The sequence below is a fragment of the Triturus cristatus genome, chromosome 4_1 (genome assembly GCF_964204655.1).
Source record: "Triturus cristatus chromosome 4_1, aTriCri1.1, whole genome shotgun sequence".
In the NCBI taxonomy this organism is placed as follows: Eukaryota; Metazoa; Chordata; class Amphibia; order Caudata; family Salamandridae; genus Triturus; species Triturus cristatus.
The window spans coordinates 1,112,359,418-1,112,377,144 of NC_140585.1; the positions used below are offsets into that span (position 1 = coordinate 1,112,359,418).

At 43.0% G+C, this 17,727-nt stretch overlaps 2 protein-coding genes across 4 annotated transcripts in view; one reads left to right on the plus strand and one right to left on the minus strand.

Annotated features, from left to right (window-relative positions):
- The window catches only part of DUS4L (dihydrouridine synthase 4 like), a 144,050-nt gene extending 134,388 nt beyond the window's left edge, over positions 1-9,662 (minus strand). Inside the window, exon 1 of one of the 3 annotated variants that reach the window (XM_085654123.1) lies at positions 9,468-9,662. The gene's annotated coding sequence lies outside the window, so the exon portion shown is untranslated. The remainder of the gene's footprint in view (positions 1-9,467) is intronic. The other 2 variants (XM_085654122.1, XM_085654124.1) reach the window with 2 other exon arrangements.
- Positions 9,663-10,154: 492 nt separating this feature from the next.
- Positions 10,155-17,727, plus strand: part of COG5 (component of oligomeric golgi complex 5) — a 1,436,183-nt gene continuing 1,428,610 nt past the window's right edge. The window contains exon 1 of the mRNA XM_085654126.1: positions 10,155-10,274. Coding sequence (XP_085510252.1) covers positions 10,223-10,274 — 52 coding nt within the window. The 5' untranslated portion in view covers positions 10,155-10,222. The remainder of the gene's footprint in view (positions 10,275-17,727) is intronic.

Consider the following 17,727-nt stretch of genomic DNA (forward strand, 5'->3'; position numbering starts at 1 on the left):
CCACTCGCACATCTAATATATGGGTTGTAACTAAAGATTTTGGACTTGAGGGGAGTGAATACATGTCCTTCAGTTAATCATTTCCAGCAAGGTATAACACAACAAAAAGATTTGCGCCCTGAGCACAAGCACTGAAATAATCTTTACTCAAGGAGGTCGCATAAATGATCTTTTGATAGCAAGTTTTTCCCCACTAAAACTTTGCCTACATACAATACATTTTAAAGGCACTACATCTCCCAGCAGCCTCCAGGCTGGTTGCCTACAAACATTAAGAACAGAATTCCTCTCCGTGTTTCCTTAAGCGTTTTTTTTTTTTTTTTTTACAAGCCCACAAGTGAAACCGCCCATCCTTATTTTCAAATCCACAACATTATTCTTGTTTCTTGGTTGTCGAAGGATTACAGTAATTTGATGGTCAATATCAATCTGACCCGGAAGTGAAAACATACGTCAGATTTGATTTTACAACTTATGGCTGAGGAATACAGCACTTGCAACCTAACGACTACACGCCACAACTTGATTTGGAATGCAGTAGGACGCCAAATGTAAGCGTATCGAATATGGCCTTTTGCTGATGGACTTTCAACCACTCTCTTCAGCATTAAAGATTCGCTTTAAGTCAGGGATATCTCAGACTTCTAAAAACTAACTTTACCCTTAGCGCTTGCGAGCGAATTAGCTTGGGCAATGTCATTGTTTTTAGTAAGCGTAAACTGCTGTCTTTTTTAACTAGCTCATGCGCTTTCTGCAGAGCGTAACTACTCCACACAATTCACGTAAACCATAGGTGTTTCGGCGTTTGTAGGGGCAATTTGGTGAAGCATCATGGACATTGTGTAATATACTACTCCCCCGCGAATCTTTTAAACAGCCGTCACTCCATTTCCTTTTCTTGAAATAACTAGCTTGATATTTATTTATTTATTTATTGAGTTTTATATAGGGCTGGCTAGACCCGGAGGTATCAGAGCGCTTTACATGAGGAAGAAATATTGTTTCAGAACAAGGTTAGAAAGTTACATCAGTTACTGGAGCATAGTTACAGGAATTACATGCGTAGAAAAGCATAGCATAAACAAGTGGAAAAAAATAGGCAGGGGGAAGAGAAGAAAAGGGGAGAGAGGGAAGGAATAGGGGAGGTAGAGGAAAATAATGGAGGCACAACGGGGAGACGAAGAATAACAGTGTCCGACGTCCAGCTGGGTAGGTGACGGCCGAGGGGTGAACCAGAGCCAAACTCCTCTATAGCTGCGTGGGACAGCTCCACCGGTCATCGGCCAGAGGTTGCTCAGGCACCGCAGTACACACAGAAAGGTTATCCGCCTGGGGGGGCAAAGTCCAAAAAGTTCCATTGAGCGCGTCGGTCACGGTGTACAGTGCTGTGCTCCCAGCGGTAATGGGGTAAAAACCCAGGCCTCCGCTGTGTGAGACTCCCTTGTCGCTGTGGATTCTCTCAGAGGGGTCTCTGAGACTCCAGGACATAAATGCTGGATATGAGAAAGTGGCTCTGTATATACTGTTCCCAAATAGGTACAGGGTGTACAGAGTCCACAGTCCCCAGAGGTTTGGCAGAGGCTAAAGTTAGATATAACCTTACTCTCTAAAGTGGTAGCTTGGTCGAGCAGTAAGGCAGTATCAGAGGACAGTGTAAAGCATTTGTTGCACACACTCAGCCAGAAAATGGTCTCACACACTCAATAACTGAGCTCTAGGCCAATGGTTTATATATAAAAAAATATATGCTTGTTTTATTTTAGAACCAACAATAGGTATTAAAATATATTTTCTCAGAATGAGATGCTTTATATAAATACTTTTGCAATATGCAATTGACTTTTGTAGAAAGTTACAAGTGGTTGCAATAGGCAACACAATTCTAAACACAATAATGCATTGAGTTCAATGGAAGTTTCAAGTTATTTGCTACAGATTACTTTTAGGATTACTTTTGGAATTCCAGGACTGGATCCTAGATACACTCCTGGGTCAGTACTTGGAATCAAGTGATAAAAGTCAACTTAATTACTGTGATGATTTTTAGACAATATTTTGCTATTTTAAAAGTTGACAAAAAATATTTCATAGAAAACAGTCAATGATTCCCTATGGCAGAAAATTGGGTTACTGGTAAGTACAGTTGTAAGTATTTTTCAGAGTCAGTGCTGGGCACCAAGATCCAGCACTGGGAGCTCACCTAAGAGCAGGTGAGTATTTTCGTTTTCGTTACTCGGCTGATTTTTGGTGAATATTTTAAGTTTTGAAAAGTCCACACTTAAAAGAAATTTCAGGAAAAGCCAGTCAATGTTACCCTATGGAGAAAATTGAGTTATCGGTTTAAATGTAAGTACTCGACTGGCAGAGTTAAGGTTCTGGGCATAGACTCAGGGCTCTCCCAGGGTCAGGTAGGTACAGTTGGTTCACCCTCAGCGGCACAAGGGTGGCCGGGTGCAGAGAGAGTTAGGCCCGATGTTATCATATGAGGGATAGGGGGGCCTTGGTTGGTGGCTGCTGACTAGCAGGCCACGCGGCTGTGGGAGCTGGGCTCCTGGTCACTTACTCAGGGCAAGTGGGGAAGTAGATAGGTGTAGAAGTTGCACTGCCAATGCCACTCGGGCGGCTGGGTGCAGGGTGCTTTTGAGCCTTCGGCGCTCAATTGATTTCAATGGGAAATCTCTGGTTTAGAAAAAGACTGCAAGCTCGGGGAACGAGGATTCTTCAGGTGCCACCACCACTTCGAGAGGTAAGTTGGGTAGTTGGAGGATAGGTAGGTACCCCGGGATTGGGCACAGGGGGCCGCGGGGCGCCGGTGTGCCTTTTGGTGTCGGGAAATCTTACCCTCTGTTGATCGCGGTTGGGGGGGCACCTTGTTCTGAGGCTGCAGGCTTCTTCAGGAGTGTCGAGGGAGGTCCTTGGGTGCCGGACTCGGGGTCACAGTCGCCGTGGGGTCGTCCTCGTGGTCTTTGTTCACTCCGGCACAGGCCAGGTTTGGCTGGTGCAGAGTGTGCTGGGTTCGTGGTTCCGGGCTGCTGCCAGGGATTAGAAGTAGATTTTGAGTAGAGCCTCTACTCATGGGAGTCCCAGGGGTTTAGAGTCAAAAGGTAGCCAGGTCCTCCGGGGTTTGTGAGGTTGCTGGCCACAAGAGATGCCGGGTTGGAGCAGGAGCAGGTTCGAGGGTCAACAGGCCGGTAGGGCTGGGGCCAAAGCAGTTGGCGTCTTCCTCTTCTTAGGAGCTGCAGGGCAGGTCTTCTTTCTTCTAGCTCTTCTTCGGATTTTGGAATCTGGAATCTGGGGAAGGAAGGTTCAGGGTGCCCCTAAATACTAGATTTAGGGGCGTTACAGGTAGGTGAAGGGCAGGGACCAATGGGTCCCTGTCCTGGGGTGGGTACACCACCTATCCTGCCTCTCTCCTGTGGGAGGGGGGCAGTAGCCTAGTCCTGATTGGGCAGGGCTTCCCATCTTCAAGATGGCGAGAGCCCGGAGATGTGCTTCACCTCGCCTCCCCCACCTGAGGGGTGGGGTTGGCAGGCTGGCACATCCCCTGTCCTTATTTGGGGTTTCCGGCCAAGCTTCCCGCCAGAGTGGGGGGTTGCAGTGGCCTGGGGAAGCTCACAGAGGCGGCAAGCCTTTGAAGCTTCTCCCTGCCCATCCTTTGGGAGGAGATTTAGCACCTCGCCCAGGATGTGCATAGTTGCAGGCCCAGGAAAGCAGGGGCTCTCCTACCCAGGGGTCCAGCAACATGTCTGCTGTGGGGCAGCATAGGCAGCCTCAGAACAGACGTGGATTGTAGGATAGGTTTTAGAGGGCATCTCTAAGATGCCCTATGGGGTGCTTAGTACATTAAATCCCACACTGGCAGCAGTGTGGGTTTAATGTGCTGAGAAGTTTGATACCAAACTTCTCAGTCTTCAGTGTTGCCATTATGGTGCTGTGGAGTTTGTGTTTGACGAGCTCTCAGCACCATGTACTCTTAAATGGCAGCACTGCACTTACAGTGCCCAGGAATGGACCTGGGTACTGTAGGAGCACAGGGCTCCTGCTCCTGTGCCCACACCATTGGCATAGGGCACCCAGCTAGAGGGGTGGCTGATGTATGCCAAGGCAGTGTAGGTGATGGGCATGGCACACAGGGATGTGTGCCATGTCGACTCTTTGTTTTGTCTTGTACCCAGACACCCAGCCTGCAAGGGCAGTGTGTGTGTGTAAGGGTACAGGGCCTCTAAGGGTGGCACAATGAGTGCTGCAGCCCTTAGAGGCCTTCCCTGGTCACAAGGCCCTGGGTACCATTTACCAGGGGCTGACATGTGGCCAGGGTTTGCCAATTTGTGTTTTTAGGGAAGGAACATAGGACCTGGGCACCTGATTGGCAGGAGTCCAGGGTACACTCAGTCAAAGTACATTCAGCAATTCAGCAAAAAGTGGGGGCATACCATGCAAGAAAGATGGCACTTTCTCACACTGGATCCCTCCCCAACAAGGGGAGAAGGAGTGCTTTGCAAAGGGGCCCACTCATGGTGGCCATTAGAAAAATGGTGTGTCATATTAATGCTTACAAGGCAGAGGAACATCTTCCATCACGCGGTAATCGCAGGCATCCAAGAAGTGGGTCGATAGAGACATTATTGGAGCAGTCGAGGGGCTGCCATTTTGAGGAGGACAGAGCGGAGGACAAGATGCTGGCGGTAGCAACAGGGCACGGGAATCAAAGCAATCGGGGCCTCACCATATTAAAGCTTACAAGGCAGAGGAAAGCCAGCCATCGCAGTGCAGTGATTGTAGGGACAGATAATTGTGCGTGGAGGCACGACATCTGAACGGCAATTAAAAGTATCAGGATGTGTGGGGGCGTGCGGGCAAACAAAAGGCCCAAGCCCCCACCACCGCATTCAGTCAACAGCTATGAGGGGGAGGGAGTGGACCAAAGCGTGTTCAATGCAGGCACAGCTCTCAGACGTGGAGGGTCTCGCCCGCGCTTCTCCTGGTGGATCAGTGCCTGCTATCCAGGTGTCCAGGTGCAGGAGCCCAAGCAATAGGGAGGCAGAGGGCCAGGAAAATTGTTCCTGTTTATTCTGCACTTACCGAAGCGTCAACGTGCAGTCCTGTGCTGGCAAAATTACCCCCGAGCCTCTCATGTGCTGATTCAGGCCAGGTAGTACACGGTGGTCAATCTCTGCAGGGGGCCCAGTATATGCGGGGACAGCGGCGTAGGTGCTCCATATGATGCCGGAGCCTCAGCGCATTTCATGCAGGAGCCGCGTATGATGTTGATTATTACTATCACTTGGACGATAACATTTCATAAGCGTAGCTGATCGCTAACTAAAATGTGACCCAGACAGCTAAATGGCTTACAAGTAGCCCCGATTGGCATCTAAATGTGCATTGCGCATGCATCAACTTATTCACATTGGAATAACGAGCACATTGGAGCATTAGGATAGCAGGGGGTTCTATTTAAAAGGGTCTCTTACCTTTTTTTTCTCTCCTCTAGATAAGTATGAAAACTGGGACAAAGACGATGTGCAAGTCCAGAGCTTGGGCTTTTCCCCTACAGTAAGTGTTATTCTTCACAGAAAGGAATTCTTCTACCTCTGTTCAAACTCAATCATACATTCCATTGACACAAATCCTTTTTCTTCTTTGACGTCACTTTCTCGTAGATTGTGGGTATTGGCGGAAGCCTTTATTTGATCTCTTCAACGGTTTTTGGTTGAAAATTGGGGCATCCTTTGCAGGTTAAGGACAGAGGTAACTATATTGGGACTTGTGACTTTGGAATATGAGCAAATGAGTGTGTGTTGTGTCAAGGGCTGGGTTCAATTACAGCGCCCCCTGTTTTTAATTTTGCAGCTCCATACGTGTTCTGTGTCCTGAGGAGAACCCTGTGAGCAACCAGATAGGGTTCGAAACGCGTCAACAGTTTTTTCGTTTGGCCATGGAAGTGTTCTAAAAACTATGTTTCAACACTCGGGCTCACAACAAATTCTTTTTTTTTTTTTTTATGTACGGAAAATATAGTGAGCTCAGTAGGGTTACACTTTGGCCCGTTGCCTCTAAAAACTATTTACAAATACAATCTGAGAAGACAGCAGCCAGGGGCATTTATTTTTGGGATTAAAATTGAATAATGTACAGAACCTGAGCTTCAATTGTTTTGTATGTGATTTTCATTAATTTTTTGGGTTTATGTTTGTAATGTGTTTTGCAAAGCAATTTGCATGTTATCTATGTGTTTGTTGGTGATTCCAGTGTATATGTTGGAAACATTTTCATATGTTCTCGAATGTAAAATCATGTCTTAAACATTTGAATTGCAATTTACCAATCTGTTGAAATCAAGAAATTAAACGAAAGCGGATTTGCAGATCATACCAATAAAGTTGTGTGGTCTTTTGAACAAGATGTGAACGAATGGCATCAGTATTGGCATTTCTTGTGGTTTATATTATATTGGCCCGGCCTTACTGATTTAGGGCCAATTCCTTCTTTGGTTACTTTCTAAAAGTGGCATTTTCAAACACACAATATAAAAGATCATCTCTACTAAAAGATGCATCTTTAAATTCTGAGTTTAGGAAGCCTAAACTCCATTTATCTATATTGTCCCCATAGAAAGTTAAGCTTGTTAGATGTTACAAAGCAACTCTCATGTTAACCTATGATACAGATAGCCTTGTAATAGTGAAAAACGAATTGCCCAGTATTTTGCTAGCAGGACATGTAACACACACCAGTCCTACCTTTCACATACACTGCACCCAGCCCATAGGGGTATCTTGGGCCTACCTAAGGGGTGTCTTACATGTAAGAAAATGGAAGGTTAGGGCATGACAAGTGGATGCACTTGCCAGGCTAGCGTGGCAGTTAAAAACAGCACTCAGACACTGCAGTGGCAGGTGTGAGAACCCCTTTGATAGGCTACTGGTGTGGGTGGCACAATCAGTGCTGCCGGCCCACAAGAAGCATTTGATTTACAGACCCTGGACACACATGTGCACATTACTAGGGACTTAGTTGTAAAACAAATAAGCCAATCATGGAAAAATCAATTTAAAAACACAATTTACATGAAGAGCATATGCACTTTAGCACTGAATAGCAGTGGTAAAGTGGAAGAGTCCTAAAACCAACAAAAACAAGTTAAAAAACAAGAGGCCAAAACGTCTGGGGGTGAACACACTGAAAAAGCCAACCTGGCTTCCATTATAAGGGCTAGAATCAACAACATTGTTTACAAGTGGTGAATTCAACGTAAAAGCCTTTCAGTCCAGATTCTGTTGCAAAGACTCCACACACATATTTTGAAAGAATATTTCGCTGTTTTAGCCTTCTTTTAGGTGAAGATTATTTTAACAACTTTTTGCTGGGCCGGTCTAGCCAAGATCAAGAGTCAAAATATGTGTGGTTCTCTATGGAAGTTATTACATTGAAGTTGAAGATGTTTTTTCTTTAGCACAAGTGATATGTATCAGAGTAACCTGGTTTAACATGAACGCTAAAAATTGACTTCTTATGAGAGCGCTCAGGGGGTGTGAAAAAATATATTTGAGGTGTAAGATTAAGATAACGTTAAAGGGGTGCTTATAGCTGTGGGAAGGCCCATTTTAAAGTAATTTCTTTAATGATGATTCTAATAGGGTTTTTAACAGTCTTTTTCTTGTGATCATCATTTTCACACATTTTCTTTGGGATTATATTTCAAGAGCAAATCAATTAATGAGGAAGTAGTTGAACAAGTGCTACAGACGGCATTAGAAGGTGCTTCAATTACATAGAAATAATAATGGAATGTTGCATCATCGGCTAAATTGCTCAAAGAAGTTATGCGTTGCTCAAAGGCACAAACGGGCTTGCGTCTTGGACATTCATAACCATAAAGTTAGTGAAGACATTTGTACTGATTAGTATGAATATTATTACAACGACAGCCAATAGATTACAACAGAATTAATTTTATGCATGAATGTTTGCTTTAGTGAAGATTGGACATCTAAGACACTAAGATGGCGATTAAAACTTTAGCAATATCCTCTCAACTCCTAATTCAAATACTTTCACTGACTTTACTATCACCCAGTGTGGCTACGGAGGATGGGGCGAGCACAGATCAGAATCATCAAAGTCAACGAACAACAATGAAGATAAGAAGCAAATTCTTCAAAAATGTCCCTTAAACCACCCGCTAGAAGCATCATCTAAGCCCAGCAGTAATGTAAAAACCCTTGTATAGGAGCCCAACAGCATAAATACGTTTAGATAATTAATAATTAATTATTTAAATGATAATTAGGTAAATTATGAAATGTTCACATTTGTTATGTTATATTTTAGGTGTGTGTTGTTTACTTTGTAGAGGTATATGGTAGGAAGGTATTTAAGTAATAACATACTTCAACATACTCCAGATGTTTGCCAACTCCCACAACTCAAGGAAACTTTGTTTCATAAGAGGCAAGCCATCGATTCTGTGGTACATCTAACTTTTTGGCTGCTGGATTTATCTGAAGAGTACCCCACAATCTTGACTTTGCCCCTTAACCCTAGCTGACAACTCGTACCCACGTTGCCAGCTGTATGCCATCATCTACTGCCGAAATGCTCCAACCCCATTTCCAAGCCCAATTTCTCTCCTCTTTGCCAACACAGTTGCAACTCACTATTCAGCGCTGGGACGCTCACGGGCAGCTATGCGCTTTATAAACCCGATAACATTAACATTAACATTCGGCCCTCTACGCTCTCTCTCCTACGCTACCCCATACTGCCCAACTACCCTCCCTCGTTGGCTTATTATTCTCTGCTGTATTATGTCTTAAAAAGCCTCCCCGATGTTGCTATTTGTTCTGTCACATACTCCAGACCCTTTAACTCCTCTATGCATTACAGCAGATCGAACGTTATATCATTTTCTCCCTCCCTATCCTTTCTCCTTTGGAATGTATTATTACCTCTATTGCACAATGACCTCTTGTTTTGTAGTTAGGCGTGTACTTTACAGTACTATAGACATACACCTGACATGTATTTTTATCCTACAGTGATTCATATTGACCAGGTCTATAACAGAAAATGCTAAACTAAAAATTGAAACACGTTTAACCAAAAAGTCAAGACCGAATGATTATGTCACACAACACGTGAGCATTTGACAGTCATACTGTTCTTTCTTTCTACCTCTGTATCAACCTATACTATGTCTCTAGTTCATGTATTGTCTCTCGTCTTCCTGGTTTCGCTTCATCTGCCCTTCACCATTCTCGCTATCTTTCTACTACTTTCTTTACCTAACATGCTTTTCTACACCTGATGTCATTTTGTTCTATCTCTACCGTGCATCTTGTTGTTCTTCTCCATCTTTCCCAAAATGCATCGTGCTCGAGCCCCGACAAAAACTGAAGGTATCACTAATCACTTAGTTTCTTTGCCCTGATGAACATGCCACATATTGTTTTACAAAAACATACCTTGACGTCCAATGCCCGTTTAGTGACTTCTACACATGGGAGGGTCTCATGAGGAGCTTGACATGAGAACGCGCCTAAATCCTCTGAACTCTGCAAACGCGTTCACAGCTTTCAGCTGAGCTCATGTGTATAGAATACAAGTGCTGTTTGTTTTTGCTGTAAACCCCTCAGCCCAGACCTGCACCCATGTTCATGGACACAGAATGAGGACTTCGCGTGATATGGCGGCCATCTTGCTATGTCAGCCTACACGTTACACTTCAAATAGAGGAACCATGCGAGTTAATAGCCTGTAAACTGAAGAGAATATAAGCTGAGGCTTCTTCTTTGCAAACACACCTTCTATATTTAAGGATTTTCTTTTTTAAATAAGTCCTACAATCAGTTTATCTCATCGCTGAGACTGAATCAATTTCGACTAAGAAACACGACTCAATATGCGCATTTGACCTTTTACTAGGACCTCAATGATGGAAAATATATAATGATAAACTACTTTGAATAATGCTCAGCCCCTAGTGTTTTAAACTTTTATACGGCGGTACCGCCGAAGTAGTTGCTGAAAAATGTAACCGCTTGAATGCTTGTGTTAATGCATGCTATTCAGTTTGATTCTATTCGGCCTAGTTGTTTAACCAGTTTTCATCGTTATACAGACTCGTTCTTCTTTTAGCCTTCTTTTCGGAGAGAATGGTGCTCGTGCTACCTTCCACGCAGTATCTAGCATCAGTGCCGGCGGATTTAAGGTGGACAACATGGCAGGTGACAGCGGGGCAATTTGGGTGGCTCTAGAAATATTGCAGGACGGTAAGTGCAAGGGGCTTCAATTTCTTTACGGCCCTGTAACTTCTATTTACTTTTATCTGTACACCTACTTGACAGTTCCTGTTAACGGCCTCTAGGAACAGGACGCTAAGGACTCGCACTGAAATGTGTCGATTACCAGGAAGAACTTGGAGCTGTCACAACTTATTTGGGAGAATCCCGTAGAGCAGACAGATTTGTTGACAAGAATATTAACAATCTCTCCTTTTGGTAAAATGTTTCTTTCCTGTAGTGACCGGATGGTCACGTTCTAGTCTTTGAAAAATATGTGTTTCCACCAGCCACTCCTTGAGGGTTAGCAGCTTCAACACTGACCCCACATACATCCATCACAGGTTTAACTGTTCAGGTGACCCTGCAAATAAAAGGGGCCAGGGCAAACGTGTCCAGGGGCCAGTTCCAAAATATATTCTGTTATACCTGCTTTTTTTTATCTATGACTTTTGTTCTAACTGTAAAAGAAAGAAAGCATGTTATTTATGTGTAGTTGCCATTGTATAGCGCAGATTTAACATAGAAGCAATAGAGCGCTCAACATGGGCAAAGGTCGAAGGAGCAATATAATTGTTTACAAGGTAAACAACAAGTACGTTTTTATTAAATGGTGGAGTAGTTTGGCTCGAAAATGTTCCTTTAAGAGATTTGCAAAACATACAAGATGATGGACGGAAGGTTGCACATTGGCAAAACATTCACCCCCAGTCAAAGATCTGGGTTTAATCCATCGTTATTTTGCCCACTACGCCACCCCAGTTCAGACATGGCCATATGCAAATCAGTCTTGACCCTGTGCCTCATGGGAACAGTCCAGCCCAAACTGCCAAGCCATGTCTTCCCTGGACCGGAATCAAGCATCCTAGGACCGGTTTCGGGGTTTCACCCCTCTTCAGCCAGGATAGCTTGACTCCAGTGGCGTAGTGAGCACGGGACCCATGTCTGGGCGTACCCTTCCCACATAGGGCAAACAGCAAAACATACAAGATGATGAACGGAATGTTGCACATTGGCAAAGCATTCACCCCCAGTCAAAGATCTGGGTTTAATCCATCGTCCATCATTTCATTTGGTTTTGCTTTGTTCGCCATAAGTTGGCAGGGTATGCTCAGACGTGAGTCCCTTGCTCACTTTGCCACTGGATTCAAGCAAGCCTGGCTGAAGACGGCTGAAATGCCAGAAACCGGTCCTAGGAAGCTTGTTTTCGGTCCAGGGAAGACATGGCTTGGCAGTTCGGGCTGGACTGTTCCCATGAGGCACAGGGTCAGACTGATTTGCATATGGCCATGTCTGAACTGGGGTGGCAGAGTGGGCTAAAGAACAGTGATGGATCAAACCCAGATCAGTTGACTGGGGGTGAGTGCTTGCAATGTTCAACACGCCGTCCATCATTTCCTTTGGTTTTCGTTTAAGAGATTTGTCTTCAGTTTCTTCTTGAATTGAAGAAGGGTTGGGGCAGTTATGATGTCAATGGGAATATTGTTTTTGATCCTTATGCATAAATGAAAAAGGCCTGCTGTCTGTTATTTTTCCATCTTGCATCTCTTTGGTCTGGCAGAGTCCTGGCTTTTGATGTCGTGTTTGCTCTGTGCTGTCCACCATAGTTAGTTAGTTTCATGGATAGATATGGGACAGCATGGTTTCTGATCACCTTTAAGGCAATGCAAATGGTCTTGAAGACGGTACTAAAGTCACTGTATTTCCTTTAGCTTTGGAGTGAGGTTGTCTGACTCCTTCAAATCCTCGATAAAATGTGCCAAGGTGTGTAGGATGTCTTCCAGGGGAGCTTTAGTGGCGCCTGGCAGGCTGTTGAGCAGTAAGTTGCCTTTAACCAGATGGAAGAGGGCCAGGACCTTCACTACCATTCTTAAATCTACATCTGAAAGTTAGTTTCACTTAATTCAGGAAGGAAAGCTGGTACAATGCTGGCATGGATTCCTGGCCATGTGCTTTTTGAATGTGACGTCTGGGAGTCAACCCATCCAGGTTCATGTGGGAGAGCTAGGATTAAATATGCATTTGTTTGGAGCTGTAGGCACACAGGAGGAATTCACTCTTGGTCAGGTTGAGCTGTAGATACGGGCTCCACATATATTTCTTGTTTAGTTTGAGCCGTGAATTGATCCTCTGAATGTTGTAGGTTGAGAAATTTTTGTGGCAGGGTTGCGTATCATCGACTTATTGATGGATCTTGGTGGTGTTGTTGATGAGTATGACTCCCAGGAGTTCCATCTAGCGGTTGAAGATGATGAAACTCTGGATATTCAAAAGGAGGTTTCTGGAATCTTGGAGTACTAGTCTGCGTGAGCTAGTGGCTGTTAGTGAGAAAGGGGGTGACTTTGTCAGAGAAGCCCAGGCATGTTTCCAGGATGTGGGTGTTTTTGTTAGTAAACTGTCAAAGGGAGAGGGAGAGTGTGTTGTTAGTTAATACCGGCAAGGGCCAGGAGGACTGCAGAGGGTCTAGGACTGAAGGAGACGAGAGACGTCTTGTGTGAAGTCTCTGTGCGTGTCTAACCGAATATGGGGATCAGCTAAGTGCCCTTGGCGAGCTTTAAATAATCAACTCGCTACCCAATCACAGCAGCAGAGAATGCAAGAAAAGAGTGAGCCTGAGCCTCCACACAAACTAAATTTTACACACACGCCTAAGCGCAAAGAGACTGATCAACAATGGCCGATGTCCAGTGGAGCTGCCTAGACAGCTATAGAGGAGATCGACTCTGGTTCACCCCCTTGGCCGTCACCTACCCAGCCTGACCTTGGACATAGTTCTCCTCGTCTCTACCCCTACCTCTGATCCCTTACCTCACCCCTCTTCCTCCCATGCCACATTCGTCTTGTATCATGTACCAATCTAACATTGCTGTGTGTTTGTCTTTTTTGAGTATGTATTGCCATGCTCCAGTAACTGTTTGTAACCATGTAACCTCACAAATGCTTATGTAAAGCGCTCTGATAACTCCGGGTCTATATAAAACGTCTCAAATAAAATTAGTTGCTTGAAGAGTCTGAAATCATGCTGGTAATCCTACTAGAAGCATGTGTTGCTGATGTTCTCCTGTAGTTGGGTGGAAACTGTTTTGACTTATCTTATGTAGTGCCGATGGGTGGTGATGGGGCAGACGTGGCTGGAATCCTCTGTGTCCAGGGTTGGCTCCTTCATGATGGAAATGGTTGGTCCTATCTTTAGGGCTTCAAAGAAGCCTGCTTGGCTAGGGGAGGCTTTGATGATGCTGAGGAGTTGTATGAGGGCTTCTTCTCAAAGAGATTTAAAGATGAACGACGGTAGGGGGTTTTCTTTGCGGGAGGTGGCCTTGAGAGAGTTCAGGAAGTTGGCGAGTTCTAAATTTTGAGATAAGGTTAAAGGCATTTCGCTTTAAGGTGTAGCTATGAGGAAAAGGTAATAATGTGGCGGTGTGATTTTCGTTGTTGATGTGGGTTCTGATTTTGTTGATCTATGTGAAGAAGAGATTGAGGGCTTTCCATCTGTTGACTGATGGAGGGATTGAAATGTCTAGTGGTGGATTGATACAGGTGTTGTCAGTATTACAGGGTGCTTTGCTTCCATTTGTCACTGTTAAAAAGGCGATATATTGATGTATCCACAGCATACCTAGTATTTTGTGTTATTTTAACATAGAAACAGACCCCTGTCAGAGCACACAGTTATGATGTTGAAAAGAGGACAGTAATAACATAATCACTTTATGTGACCATGCTTTACTTGTTTACGCCACCACCTGACCTCAACATATTTTTACTTAGTTACATTCCCTGTGTTCCTCCTTAATGGTGCTGATGGGTTATGTACATCAAGAACAATTACTAACACACTCATCTTCAACTTGCTCGAACTGAAGACTCAGAATTTCCAGCGACGCAGGGGTATCTACAAATCGACCTTGTCTTTAATACTTGTTTCAATATGATACTTTGATGGGCAAAAAATAAGAGTTCTAATGTGTATCCCTGTGTAAATATCAACTTTTTCATTAAATCAAAGACAGATGTCCCTGGCAGAAATTTTGGTTCTGGCAGCCACTTTGGCTCTGAGACAAGGATTGTTAATGGAAGGACTGCACAAAACTTTCTTCTGGTTGTGTCTTACTTTTGCACTGTAACAAAGCTGCAGTTTAAAGATACCATGTAAATGTATCATAGGTTAAATGTAACCATTCCCGAGTTGTGCATGATACGCATGCCTTTTTGTTAAATTTACCCATTGAATGTAAGGTCGGTTCAAAACTAACTGCTACTAAGACATAACTACATTTTCGAACATTCACATATCTTGAGAGTTGCGTTCTATTAGATGGTGTCTAAAGTTTCAAGAATAGGTTTTTATGTTCATTGGTACCTTAAACTGTTCACTTGGGGCACATTGTGTATAGTCATTGCCGGATTTGAATCAACTGCATTTTCTTGCACAATATTGGACTTTGCCAGAGTATCCCAATCTCATGTAAGTTTTCACAAATTAAAGGTAGATACATCAGTTTCGCAAACTTCCATTCTTACTTGTGAAAGGTATTTTGATTTAATTCGGCCACTGGCGATAATAGAAATTCAAGTATATAACGAACATATCTAAAATACAGCAAAATTACAGACATTTTATAGGCTTCATAACACTTCCCCATTCAAGGCTCAGCCCTCAGTGGATGGTCTTCGTAGGCAAGAAACTCGAGAGCAGTGCCGAAATTGCTGTCTCAGGGGGCCTGTGCAATAAAGCCTTTGAGGCATAATGATGCTTGACTAGACCACAAAAACTTGTGAACTAGGGCCAGTTACCAAATAATAGCTAATTACTAGAAAGAATGCTGATGTTGAAAGCCTCCTCAAACATCAGCCAACATATATGTGGCATTTCCGCTGTTGTGACAAATGCTTTTGTGCCATAGAGGATGGAAGTTAAGGTGTTGCATGACTGATGCAATGCTTCCGCTTAAGACTTTATTCCTTACCAGCATCCACCATCCAGCTTCAGTTTCCAAAGGACAAAAGATACATGGTAAGGTGAAATTAGGTTAGAGGGTCTGTAGGATCTGCTTTACTCCCTTATGTTACAGGAAGAACTTGCTTCCTTATCACTGCAAATCTTCTAGGAGGGCAATTTAGTATTCAAACTAACTTATCAAGTGATTTTCCTTCATCAATCAATTTTGGTCAACACTGTACATTCTAAAAGATTGTTCTTCAGTTTGTGCAAGCTTTGCAAAACCTCTTTGCATCAGAGATGATTTATATTCTACCAAAGTTTTGTTGAGTGTTCCATATCTGCAAGCCCGAGAATGGCTTGTTTTTGTCCACTCTCTGCCAGGGTGTCTGCCACATGCCATTCTCACAATCGTCGCGATTTGAACTGTATGGTTGATGTTCTGGATGAATAGCATATGTAATTCTGGCAGACCTTAGAATGAAGACTGGATCCGTACCATTACTTTGAGGTGCAGTTTTTCCACTTACTCATAAGATTGAGACTGTATGTGCTTGTGTGTTGCTGGGAGCTCGGATGTTATTCTGCTCAGTTCTTTGATCTCTCGGAGTTACTACGGTTACTCCAAGAACCCATCCTGTAGATTACGCCAAACGTCACAGTTCGGTCAACTAAAGCTAGAGCAGGGATACACAATAATGAATACATAATACATTCTCTCTAAGCTAAAAGACACAGGATTTCCAGGACCTTGGAGTCAGGGGGATTTGTGCTTGAATCTGATAGCTTCTGGATTTTTTAAATCTGCAGTTTGGTGGTTCATTGTGCCTTTCCTTCATGGGATTTGCCCTTGGATTTCCATTCATTTCACACTGCTATATATTCAACTTTACGCATTATTGGATGCTACAGAAACCTACTTGTCCTGTAAAATAATCCACTTTTACATTTTGTATCATCCTGTTAGGTAGCATAGTATGTCAATGTTCTTATTATATTCTAGCTGTAACTGTAGCACCCTTTTTTCATGGACAGATTCTAGTTATAACTAATTTATGTTTCCTACCTTTGTTTCAGAGGGACCAGCATTATGACTTTCTTCACTGAGGGAATATATTTACTCTTAATTCATTCAGTTCAATCAACCAGATGTTAGACAAACCTAGAGTATACTTGTGATCAGAGAGTCTGACCACCGTCTGAACTTTTCACAATTGACCACATTATTTAACCATGGCCAAACTTCATCTCACTGTATGCCAAAAATATGACCATTTATCAAAAACTGTAGCAATAACCGAACATTTAAAGTTCACAAGTAGTTAAACTTTGCAATGTCTTATAGTCAGAAATTATGATGAGTGCTGAATCTTTAGAATAGCGACTCACTTCAAACACAATTTCTCGCTAGCTGCCTTAGTGAAATGAATTTTATTAGAAATTGCCTCTTCTTTGCGTGGCCACTCCCATTTTTGCTGACTAGTGTTCCTAGTTTTTGGACTGTAAACACTGGGTCGCTGCTGACTATTGTTTGGGCTCTGAGCCCTAAAACATGATAAAATTGGAATCTCCAATTGATATATTTATTTTTGGGTGTAAGGCTCTAGCCAGGCAGGAAATACTAGTGGCATGAAATGTAAATGTCGCCTGTGCAATAAATTGGTGATGTACCACGCACACCAATTCGTATCTATGGTTCTATAATACTGTTGCAAGTTTATGGGCGTGCTGAGAGGAGTCGTCCTCTAAACCAAGGTGTGAGAATAATTGCTGCAGTTGCACTACCCTGTGTGGTTAGTGTCCCTCCTAAGCACAACCGATAGCTTGCGAATACATCGCAGATCCAAATATGAAAATTAATCAAAGTTCCAGGCAATTTTGAACTGAAGGTTTATTCTTGGTAATTCACCATTGAATTATACTCCTTGTATTCATGAGTTTATCCCAGGTGCAAAATTCAAAGGATTCCAGATTTCTGTATACAGCTGAAGGATATTGAATTAAGTTGTTTTTTGTAAACAACCACATTGACTTTGACTTTGTACGGTTTCTTGGTTTCATCCAAACCTCTTACCAGTCACGCCTTTAACCATCTGTTTACTCACCCTTTACCCCTTTCTTATTATCAATATGTTTTTTCTCATTCGGTCACTTTTGCCTTCTGTTTATAATCTATATTCTCTTTGTCAACTGGTTTTTATACACTCTTTCATACATTTTTCAGTCTCTTAATTTTTATTTTTTCATTTTTTTATATTTTAGTTTCTTAAACTTCCATTTTTATTTAATTACATTCTGTTCACACCCACAATTTATATTCTGTCATTTTTTATTATTGTTTACTATTTTTACTGTTTTTCACGCATTATTTTAGCAGTTTATACATATAATTTCCCATTTCAAAATGGCCGCTATACTTTTGGATAACGCCGACACACCCTCCTTTCGCTTTAACTTTTAAGTTCTATTCCATTACATCCTGTTTGTATCCACTTTTTTTATTTT